Raw genomic sequence first — 12,827 nt, forward strand, 5'->3', positions numbered from 1 at the left:
AGATCCGAAAGATTAGAATAACATTTAATCCGCAATTAGAAGACTGGTATAACACATTAGTGATACAAAGACACTAATCTTGTATGTGCCAGAACCTACTACTGAAGACAGCGTGTAACAACTTCAGAGCCACAACACAGGTCAGATGCATCTGGATTTACACTTTCAAAGAACTCAATTCGGTCAAGCCAAGCTAAACCAGAAAAATATTTCTCTTTGGCATGAAGAATCAACATCACGTTCTTATTCACTTTCATCTTAAAGGTTCCTCCCTCATGACAAGTCCTCCCTCCCCCAAAACATACATCAAGTCATTACTGGGGTGATACTTTGGTCAGTGTCGGTTTCAGGAGAGTGGCAGCTTTGGACTACATCTTAGGTGGGAGCTCATGTGCTGTGAGGCAATCATGGTGATTGTATTAACCTAACATTCCTATTGTTGGCTAACATGCCATGCTAATTACTCGGTTGTCAGTTAGTGCCAGCTGGCACGCCATGCTTTTTAATCTTAAAACATTAACAAGGTACACTCTACATCTGTGCTAAATGCCACTACTAAGGAGTCTTTGTTCCTGGCAAAGAGTCTACAGTCAGGTTTATTAAATTAAATTCAATTAACAGTCACCAATCTTACTGAAGCTTCAGATATCTGCTTTCAAGACAGGCACTGGTATTGATGAGCTGCCGGGCACTTTAGGAATAGTTTCAACATGTTTATGAAGAAAATTATATCAGAGTATTCCCAAAAGCTGTAGGGAAGAAAGACTGAGATCATTTCGTTCCTCAAACGATGACTTTTCTCTAATCTTTCTACAATTAGTTTTGTGCATCAAAGATGAAACATCCCAGCATTCCTTGTGAAGTGTCAGCTGTTTGGCTGCCAGTTCTGAATATTCTTCTCACTCTTAAATGCTTAAATACATCTCGCTGGTCAATTTGTGATTTGTGAAAAAAATATCTTGCAGGCACGAGATCAAATTGCTCTGTGTTTAACAATATTTCATGAAAATATTATCTGCAGCTCCAACATGAGCAGCATGAGGCAAGCTGGAACATAATTCACCCGGAGTATTGACTTGGCTACAGAACAAGCACTCGCCTTTATGAGGCTGTGATCTCCAGGCCGGCAAGTCTTGCATCATCATCATCCCAAACTGCTGAGACTTCACTTTTGATAGGGCATCGATATACAGCAATGTCCAAAGGGTAAATGACTGACCATGTCCTCAAAACCATGACTCAACCATGATCCAATCCATCATGACTCAAATTTGGGCGTGAATCATGTTTTGGGGAATTCATATTTGGTGGCAGAGGTGGGATTTTGTTCAGTTGGCGGTATAGAGAGGGCAAAAGAGTCAGGAATATTTGTTCTAAATCTTATTGATTCTCATCCAGTTCTTCCCCCTAGCCCGGGTTGCCATGTTTCTTGGTAAAATGATTGCACACTTATCATTGTTATGGGCAATACTCTTTACACATATGACCTGTTGCAAGTGGCGACTCCAAGTTTCAATGTTTCAGTTGGGTCAAGCTTGTACTGTTGCATCATATAAATTTTCATGGAAGATTCACAGACTTTATCACACATGATAATTTCCTCCGAACTCTCTGGAGCCTTCGAGTATGGATGTTTTACATATCTACAAACTTGGAGATAAAACATTTGCATGTTAAGAAATATTGGTTATTCATTCAGATGTACATCCAGCAGCTAAATATTCATCCATTCTTGACTGTGCGTCAGAAAGATGGATCTGGATTAAACACACTATTATTTTCACCCCAAAAATCAATATCCCTTGCTCTCTAGCCTGTAAAATTTAATTCAGCCTTATTACATTGCTTCAGAAATTTGATATTCTTAAACTCATTTGTGCACAAAATTCTTTTCAAATCATTACCGTTTTTATGTTTCAACACAGAACATAAAAAAAGTAAAATCTTTTCATTGTACATTTTTAAACCTTGCGACTAGAGAGTGGAAAAATAAATATTTTAATATTCCTGATTGACTAGATACACTTCAGTCATCTTGGTGATTTCACACACATTTTTAGTTATATTTCAGTGCATCCGTGACTTTCCATACCATATAATCAATGAAAAAGTCCTTTTCCTCTTTAGTGGAAGTGCGTGAGTGATTTGCCCACTGGTAGTCCCTAGGTACTGGTAATGTGACCATTTACTTGCAAAATTGCAACCAGGGCTTTATCAAGCACTAAAGAACTCCGTAATCCCCAAACTCCCCTGTTGCATGCAATTACGTTTCCAATGAATATTATCCATATTCAAGCAGAGCTTTACACCCTCAAGTGCATGTTTTAATTTGAACAGTGGCTGTGCATGGTCACCGTAAGCCAACACAACCAGTTGGGAACCCCTTAATACTTACAGGCATCAATCATAAATGTAACAGATCCCTATTGTTCCTCTATGTTGACATAATGCTTTACAATTTCTATTACTGTAATGAAATTTGGCAATGGATGCCAATTGTGTTGCCTGGTAACAACTGGGATGACCTTGCCATCTCCTTTCCGGGATGAAACCAGCCAATCAGATCATGGCGTCCTGACACGGTCCAGGGAGTGATACAGTTGCAGGGATTCAGCTGTGAGCAAGATAAATTGCCCTTGCTGTAGACAGAGACCAATACAACAAGCATCTTACAGAAGACTGTCTCTAGAATCAGGTCAAACATGTCCTGTTGGGAATGAAAAATGTCTTTTATTTATTGCATCAGTTGATTGAAACTGGAAGATATAAAAAAACACACACAAAAGAACAAAGTCTCAGTACTACATGTAGTGTATAGTAGTAGACGATTTATATGGTGCAGTACTCCCTGCATAAGCATGCTCTAAGCGCTTAAAGCTCATAGAGGATGAGCAATACTATGCAAATTTTGTATCAAATATATTCAAGAAAGAGAATCACTTCTCCAACTAATCCTCGATCATTACAAAGAATTGGTACACTTTGCAAAAAAGGAACAATTCATAATAATGTTTACCAACATTGTATCTACAATTTTAAATATTTTTCTGCACTGCACAACGTAACCACACTTTAACTCAGTTCTCATATTGTCTCCTGTATTATACTAGTTTTACAATGACATTGCTAGAAAGTACCTCCTTTGTATGTGGAATGTATATTTTATCTCATGGTACCTTATCTTACACACTGGAATCAAACAATATCCTCATATGCAATAAATATTTTATCTCATGGTACCTTATCTTACACATTGGAATCAAACAATATCCCCATATGCAATAAATATCTTATCTCATGGTACCTTATCTTACACACTGCAATCAAACAATATCCTCATATGCTCGATGTTCATGGAAATTATCTTAGCCTTGTCTGAGTTTCATATCATCCATAGTACTCAAAAACACTTAGTAAATAAAACAAATCCAAATATGTTGCACTTTCGTCACACTGTATGTAACAATTTGATAAAACATGTAATATCTAAACTTACAATCTGAAACGTCTCTTTCAACAAGACAGACAATAATCAAAAAGAAAAATCAAAGTTATGACTCAAATACATATCTAAACATTACTGAAATTGGATAATATATAAATAGAATATTTTGACATTATTTTTGTACATTTTTTGTGTATATCATTGATGATGTAAACATTTTTTGATTTGCATAAACAGATGCATGTCGTTTATACAACATTTTTTCCCTTATTTTACGTTCATTTTGAAACGAGGAAGGACTAGAATCATCTTCTTATCTTTCACCTGTTCCCTTTGATGAATTGCTGTGCAAGTCAACATTCTCAGCTTCAGAATCTTCCCGCTACCACTATTACAGTTTGGCTCCAATACATTATTCAAGGAGTATCTCAGGCAAAAACCCCATCAGTCAACCTTTTATTTACTAGGAGAACCCTAGAGGTGATCATTCAGGTTACGTGCTTTATCAACAGTTCAACTGCAGCCAACCACGCTCTCTCAAAAGCACCCAGAAAGTACTGGTGATATGTAGAAGTCGGTCACTCTAAATGAGGCTGACTCTTGCTTCATCCACTATCAAATGTGAGAAGAGAAAATCTTGTCATCCACAAATTCTGTTTTGGTGCCTTAAATATTTATGGTAAAACAGCTAAAAAGATTCCCACAACACAACTTCGATCTTCTCTCTCATAAAGCTCTCGGAGACACTTAGGAATAATGGGAATCTTGAGGTGCAGTCAAATTATAGCCTACTAACTGTCTGCCACCATATCACTCGGGCTGCTGGTGCACTAAATGACATCCCTGTGTTGTGAGTGACCACACTGGATAAGTTTTTGCATTATGGTGGATTTTATCTGTTCATAACATTTCAATAAAGCATTTCTTCAAAGAAATACATAATCTTTTGAAGATGGTAATAAAATTCTCTCCATGCCTGGAGGAAATATAAATCTCCAAAACAAAAGACTGTAATTTTTCATTACTTGAACCAATGTTGGCACCAATGGCCTTCTAGTGATTTCCAATCCTGTGAATTGATTAGGCAGAAACTGTACTAAGACTGGGGCGTCTGCTAACCTCACCATGTAGTTCGTGCCTGCTACAATTCAATACCAATCTCGCTCCTATCAGACTCTGTTTAAACATACCCATATCAGCCCCTTCCCCAAAATCAAATTGTAAAATTGACAAATGGTTGTCCATCAGTCGAAAGATCAACTTGGGAACACTTTGATTATACAAGTGCAGAGATTGTGTACTCTGTGTCTCCATCTTGTACCAACATCAGGGTCAAAATTTGTTGTTGTCATCTGTTGGTTTTGCCAGAAATCTCCCGGACTCGGGATTCTGCTTGTTGTCCTAACTCTGCAGAAACATGCTTCCACTGAGGAAGCCGCATGCCAAAGTCATCACAGGTATTTCAATGTTGGAATGATTACTTACAGTAAACTCAGGAATATCCCTTCCAGACAATACCGCCTCCAATATGTCTGTGGCTGCCTTGGTTTAGGAATACTATGTTCTACATTTCTCAAATTACCTTCTCCATGTTTTTGTTAAGGAAAACATGTGCAATCTTAAAACATGAAAAACATCTGCAAATCCTTTCAACAAACACGTCATAGGTAAATGATTACAAAAATATGATTACATAAGCGTAACACAAACATGTTCAGTGAAACCGACAGTGATACCTTCACGGCAAGGACCAGCATGCCTCAGGTACACTCCACATATACCGTAGGCTAAACTTTGTAGCGTCAAGATCACTTTGGTGGAATTGGTCCAATACAATGACAAAACGAAACGCTCAGCATTAGTCTGAGGGAGACAGGAGGTGAATGATGTGTAATGCTGCAATCAGCAATATTCCAGTTATATCCTGGAAGTGAATGGGACACTATGCAATAGCCAATTACCTATATTTATATATTTATGAACACCTGGTCATCATTGACTTTCAGGGATCCATTCATATAGTTTATAGTCATTTTGCGCCCAATGGAATCTGTTTTGTCGGATGATCGAGACTGGTTGTTCTCTTGCTTGATGGGTTTAAATTACTGTTTTGTCATACTTCCCAGATGAGGAACGGTGGGACCTTGGTGTGATTTCTCTTTTTTCAGATATTTTACATTTCAACAAGCTGTGTGTTTGTCCCACCATGTGTTTAAGTTCATGACTTTGGTGGTGATTATTCCACTTCTTTCACACATCTTACATGTCAACAACCTGCGTAGGTCAAATCCATGTTTAATTTCTTGACTTGGGGGGTGAGCATTCCGCTTCTTTGACACATCTTACATGTCAACAACCTGCGTTGGTCAAATCCAGGTTTAATTTCTTGACTTGGGGGGTGAGCAAATTTTTTTCAGAATTCTGGATCTACCTCTGGGTTAGTCTTCCAAGGTGGTCCTAATCCCTATGCTTTCCATACTGTGTCGCCATTGTGGACACCTGATCCACACACCATTTTGTTCTCTCTTATAGGGGCGACACCATAATACTTAACTAACCAGTAGACTGAGTATTTCAGACATGTGCAAAGATGACAAGCAAAGATTTCAGCAATTAGGAATGTATGTGATAATTGGGGTAAAACAATAGCAATTCCATCTCTGATAAGCTTCTGATCACATGATAAAACATGTGACAATCAATTGATGATTACTTAGTTGCAATGGTGACAATTCCAAGCAGTGAGGTCAATAACTTATCTAAATTCCTCATGATGTTTTTCGAAAAAAGTCACAATAGATTACACTTTATTGTATTGGTGAAATTTGGAGAAGAATATTGTAATATTTCCGCCAAAATCATAACCGTTGGCATTTTGCTAATGGTTCCGTATCGTAACAAGATTTTGGTTGAAAAAAACTAGTCCTTCCGGGTTTTGACAAGTTTGAGAGTAGCAATTGTCTGTAGCCCTGTCTTTACAATGAGCTACATGAAAGCTAGAAACCAAAAGCCCAAGATGATTTATTTTCTTTTAATTCAAAAGCATAACATCTGAGACAACATTATCACCAAAAATCAAACAAATTGGTCTCATTTATGTCGTTTCACAAGAGTCATTATGAAACATGTGATGACGAAATAGCCAGGCACTTACCAGATACCACATGATGCTCCATTTTGGATCATTAAATGACTGTCGCTTGACACGCAGCTTGGCCTTCTGCTGCTCAATCCATCTTACCTGGAAACAGATGAAGATGGGTTACAAGAATTTCAGGTTGAAATGAAAATACAAATAACTCCTTGTGCAACAAAGTGTGTGGAAGAATGGGGTTTAGCACTTGTCTATGCAGAGTATAATACATACATTCTATAATGATAAATACACTGGTCCCATTTGCTGCTGCAGCTTCGTTCGTTGAAGCCTGATTCATGTGAGTGGGTACCCGGTAGGATGAGATCGTAATGTGGCTGTTAACCTTCAAGTGCCTCGGTTTGGGTTGTATACTCCCCAGGGAGCTGAGAATGCCAATCGAGTGCACACTGATCCATTGATCGGGGCAATAATAGAGTAGTGCTATGAGCATCCACCTGGTGAATGGAATCTAATGCACTATTATCATTATTATTTAATTATTTATATTTTTATTATTATCATTATAATAATAATTATTATTATTATTACTTGATGCTATAAATAGCATTCCAGTCAAATTACACTCATGTGCAAGTGGAATTCTGTACTAAGTCCGAGATTATAGGTAACGTCACATCCAAAATGAAGTTTTAGTGGAGAATGGTAAAGGGTGGTACGTATAAATATTAGAAATGAGATATAGTACCCTGGATAGATTAGGATGGGTTGTTGATGTTAGTCAAGACTATTACAACTAAATTAATCAGACAGTAGGGACAGTATGGAAAAGGCAACCACAGTTTTTGTATGCTAGAGGACAATTTGCACTGCTGGGGAACATTTACACCTAATCAGCCATGTAAAGGAGTTGGAGGCATGACCTTCTTGCATGGTCAAGTACAATTTATCTGGCACTGTCTCTCATATTTAGTCATGCGACTGTTGAGTTGTATTAACAGTACTGACAAAGGTACATTTGAGTGTCAGCGTGTGTGAGTGTATGGCTTGAGAGTGAGTGACCTATGTTGAATGCTGCTTTGAATACTACTTCAGTTACATCTCCATCAGTCTGTCTTACAGACCCTGATACAAATATATATCAAATACAGCCCATGCAAGTCTATAGTGTTTGGCAAGTCTAGATCAATGCAGTATGAAGAGAGTCACTGGGCTCCTTTTTATTATATTTTTATTAAGATAACTGAACAACTGTTTTTATGTACGATATGTTCATTTCAGAGACTAGTTTTTAGTCTACATCTCCATGAGCACGCTAATTATGGACAGAGAGTGATACAGTCCTAGACCAGTGAGCAAGGGTATGGCTCTGACCACCCAGAATCATAACTGGTATGGATCATATGATTCTAGCACACTTAAAGGATGCATCTTCATACAGTGAATGAGTACTGTTTGAACGTCGTTTCAGTTATATCACCATGTGCCAGTTTAACGTGGAAGAGACCAAAGTGACAGTCCCAGCCATTTACTAGTTCTGACAAACCAAGAAACTGGGACGAGTCAGGATTCAAACCAATGATCACACGATTCTGGCACACTTAAGGGATGCATCGTCGGATGGCAAACTGTGGTGCCTTTATGGTTTTAGGACACAGCTTACACTGTAACTTCCTTAATTATCAGTAAAAGCATCACTACCATTGTTCTACCATTATTTAATCTTCTCCAGAAATAGAAAAAATAAGGGCTGAGCATCATAACAAGCCCTTAAAGTTATATTAAATCTCATTTTATTTAGATGTAAATGCACAAGCAACCTCCTGATCAATAGATCAAGGCTTTACTTCCTCTTCGGAGCTGGCACCAAGCGTGTGATGAACAGGAACACTGTAGCCACAACCCCAAGGCTAAATACCAGATCAATTACCACCAGTGTTCCAGCCATTTTGAACATTTTAGGTCACTTTTAACCTGGTTGGAACGGCACACTATCGTATCTGTTGCCCTGTTGCTGATGTCAATCTGCCCACAAGCCTTCCCAATAAAAAGACTTAAGCCTTTTGAAGTAGCACAAAAAACTATTAATTCAGCAATTTTCTCCCATCACTTTCAAAAATCAAATTCATGATTTGGGTGATAGGTTTCAAAGACTTTGTCTGTATCTTTCCAGGAGAGTTCCACTATTGATCAGTGGAAGAGCGCCAAAAAGCGCCACCCTTCTGGCCTCCTGGCGGTATATTTTACACTGATAATGATGTTGGGCCAGTGTATAACTTGAAGTAAGCTACATATCCCCTCAACAGCTTCTCTTTCTGTTCAGCTAAATTGATTTGCATTCCTCAATCTTACATAGCATTAGTTCCCTTCTAGCAAGGACAGACTGACACTTTCTTGGACTAAAGATTTGGTCACTGCACCTCAGGTTGTAGTTGTCCTGAGAGTCTTAGTGCTCTTGGTACCATAACTTTATAGAAGCTGGATTATTTATTGCATTTGGCTGAGTCTATTTATTTATTGAGTGGAGGGAATTTAACATAATGGTATCAGTTAAGGTTATAGGATAGCTGTTCTCCCTTGGGTGGTGTCTGGTCAGAATTGGTTCCCATTACCCATGCTGACTACAGTGCCAGTGCCAGTGCCAGTGCCAGTAACAGTAACAGTGCCAGATGATTAAGGGTCTTCAGCAACCCATGCTTGCAGTAAAAGGTGACCATAATTGTCATAAGAGGAGACTAACGGGATTTGGTGGTCAGGCATGCTGATTTGGTTGATGCATATCATCGTGTCCCAATTGGGTAGATTGATACTAATGATGTCAATCACTAGAGAGTCTGGTCCAGACTCAATTATTTACAGACGGCCTCCATATAGCTGGAATGTTGCTGAGTGCAGCGTCAAACAACAAACAAACACACCAGGTGATTAAAATCCGGTCAGGTGGTTGCAATGTTAGACTAACGCTTAGTCTCTGAAAACATATAATTTTGATAAAAACAAATAACTCCATTTAAATAAAAAAGGACCCCCAGGGAGATGGGTGATTCAGAACCCGAGGAAAATCTACACTTACTTCATTTAGAGCTTCAGCGTTAGAGAAAGAGCATGGTGGGAGGGAAAATAATATGGCAAGGACTGGGATACAGACTAGTTGCAATGTGTGACTTGCCTGATTGTGTGTCAATGTGTTGGTACGGATTGTTGCTTATGCTATCAATCACCAGTTTGTCTGATTGAGACTAAGTCGCTAAGATACAGCTACAGTATGAAGCACTACTGCTGACAGAAGCATATTGAGAGAATCTCATAGAGTGTGTTTTTTCTATCAAATTTTTCAAGTTGATAAATGTTCAAAACTGAAGTTTGCTGAATGATATCTCCTGTGGAAGCCAGTTCTGGAAGATGAAAGCTTAAAACTCTGGGCCTGACTGAGGATTTGAAAACTTTATTGACGAGAGTTGATATGTTTGATATCAAAGACATGGGGGTATTTATCACTCCAAATCATTCCTACAACCTTTTCGCTATGTAAACAGTAATGACCAGTCTCTTAGTCTCTTTAGTGTTAAAAGTACAGCCAACCAGCTTAAGTGCCAGTTAGATTAGTGATGTTATTTGATTGTCACATCATGGTAGCCAATGACATCACACTGGTCAAGCAAGTGAGCCTCAAGTGTTGCCTGCCCATCTTCAAAGATACCTGCCCACATTTCAGACAAAATAAATATTTAAAAATCACATGAAAATAACAGATAAATAGTGTCTTGATTCAGTTGATATAATGCAAACAATTACTTGAGAATCTACAAAGAGTTGTGATAAAACTGAATATGTAATTAGTCTTAAAATTATCTGCCAGACAGTCAGGCAGGTGGACAGGCAGTTATTTAGGACACTGGGAATCAAACCCAGGCCTTCGGCCTGACGGGGTGAATGGTTTAAACCACTACACTACCATGTGTACAAACAACCACCTTACATACTACTTAAATACTATGTTGAGTGAGTGAGTGAGTTAGGATTAACACCGCTTTTAACAGTATCCCAGTTATATCATGGCATGTCAGATTAATGTGGGAGGAAAGCCCGAAGTGATGCAGGTCTCAGACATTTACCACTATGGTGAAACCCACGGGTATGGTGCTGACAAACCTTGGAACGTAATTGGGGCCGAACCGGGATTCAAACCCACAATCATAGGTTTCTGGCATGACCAAGAGACACAACTCTGCACAGAGAATAACGGCACCTCAGACGACTGGGACACCCATGCCCTCCAATATTATGTTGAACCTCTCCCAACAACAACTGTACTACAAGCTATAATCTTGTCACTATTTTCCTAAAAGTATACATTGATTTCAAATCATCAAAAACAGAAACTTAATTCTGAATCAGATATCGATGAACAAATGTAAGACAGAAACCTGTTTGCCAGACCTAAGCCTTGAATGCTGTGGTCAAGTATCATCAACATGTAACATACGCAACCATCACAAATGTATTGGATGTTCGTTCAAATTATAAAAAAAATGTTCATTTTGGAAACATCTTTGAACAGTCTGAAATTCAAACAAGGTAAGATTGCAAATGGTTTCTTGATGTGCATCTCTCCAGAAGTAGGATCAAGTGTAGTTCTTGTGACTGCCACTAGGGGGGGCTGGAGGCTAGGTTAATTGGGTCGTCTGTTCCAGCCTTCAAGTGGACCCAGCAAGAAGCTATCAGCTAGAAAAGGCCTAAACAAATAGTACTCGACTTCTGTAGCTCGCCTCACCAGAAGAAGTCTCCCCGCCATAGATCAAGACAGAATCAATTAAAACATTACATAAAGCCCTCAATAATGAGCCATAAGAAGGGCAGAATCTGTGTGGTTCCTGGGTCAACAGAGAACCTATTTGAAATATCAGGAAAATTCCTTCTTTAAAATATAGTTGCTGTCTTACAGTAGACACCCACAGCAAAATCAATTGGAAATAATGTAAAGACGCAGGACACATGGGACTCATGTCGGGGAGAGAGAATAATGAGGGGAAATGATATTGAAATTGTGGCCACCAACTGTACAACCTTCACTGGATGCTAATGGCATACATCATAACCCGAGTTTATATCGGAAAACATATATCATAAATAATTGCCTATTGAAAGAGTAAAAGCACAGCAAGAAATGGTAGCAAATCGATAGGCAACAACAGAGAAATGAGTGCATACATATTACACTACAGTGTAGCCTTGACATAATTAGAGGAGACATGAGGGAAGGAACAGCAATCTACATAGTGTCGGGAGGTACTGAAGCTCACCTGGCATTTGGGGGTTCAAAAACATATTTGATATTTAACAATTTTTTAAAGCTCAACCGGACTTCTTCCTGCTCTATAACATCCGTTTGTCAGTTTAACTTTTGAAACACCTAACCTTTTTTCTTGATGTGCCTAAATTGACAGCTTTAGAGGAATTGACACTTTGCATTTAACCAGTGTGGCCTAGTCATCTGAGGTGCTGTTGGGGACATGGGTGGCCCAGTCATCTAAGGCGCTGCTGGGGACATGGGTGACCCAGTCATCTAAGGTGCTCCTGGGGACATGGGTGGCCTAGTCATCTAAGGTGCTGCTGGGGACATGGGTGGCCCAGTAATCTAAGGTGATGTTTGAGGACAAGGGTGGCCCAGTCATCTAAGCTGATGTTGTGGACAAGGGTGGCCCAGTCATCTAAGCTGATGTTGTGGACAAGGGTGGCCCAGTCATCTAAGGTGATGTTGGGGACATGGGTGGCCCAGTCATCTAAGGTGCTGTTGGGGAGATAGGTGGCCCAGTCATCTAAGGCACTGCTGGGGACATGGGTGGCCTAGAGTAGTCATGTCAACTTTGGCAGTTCTTTTTTAAAAAATTATTCACAGGACCCCTTTTAAAGCTCCATTAGGAGAAGCACCTCTGACATCCATCTGTCATCAAGCCCCGGGGATACTGTGTTGAGACGACCCATGTGAGCAGATGGTGCATGTGATCCTTACAAAAGAGGAGGTCCATACACAACATTAACTTGTTGACAGTTAAAATCATTCATTTACAAATGTACTCCAAGCAAAAGCAAACTAATTGCCCTATTATTCCCACAGATGTGTTCTTCCAGAGATAATCCACAGGTAATTAACATCCTGTCTTTGTATCCATTCCACAACTCTCAAGGGAGCAAAACATTTACATGATCCATTATGACTAACGATTGCTAATAACCCTAGGTGACAGGGCATCAACAACATGGCTTCTAAAGCAAAGAACACCAAAC

General features: G+C 39.2%; 1 protein-coding gene across 2 annotated transcripts in view; it reads right to left on the minus strand.

Moving 5' to 3' along the window:
- The window catches only part of LOC139476196 (furin-like protease kpc-1), a 222,526-nt gene that overhangs the window by 133,616 nt on the left and 76,083 nt on the right, over positions 1-12,827 (minus strand). For both annotated transcript variants that reach the window (XM_071259401.1, XM_071259392.1), the window contains exon 3: positions 6,600-6,686. In XM_071259401.1, coding sequence (XP_071115502.1) covers positions 6,600-6,686 — 87 coding nt within the window. The remainder of the gene's footprint in view (positions 1-6,599; positions 6,687-12,827) is intronic.

The sequence above is a fragment of the Haliotis cracherodii genome, unplaced genomic scaffold (genome assembly GCF_022045235.1).
Source record: "Haliotis cracherodii isolate W230 unplaced genomic scaffold, xgHalCrac1.p SCAF_1, whole genome shotgun sequence".
NCBI lineage: Eukaryota > Metazoa > Mollusca > Gastropoda > Lepetellida > Haliotidae > Haliotis > Haliotis cracherodii.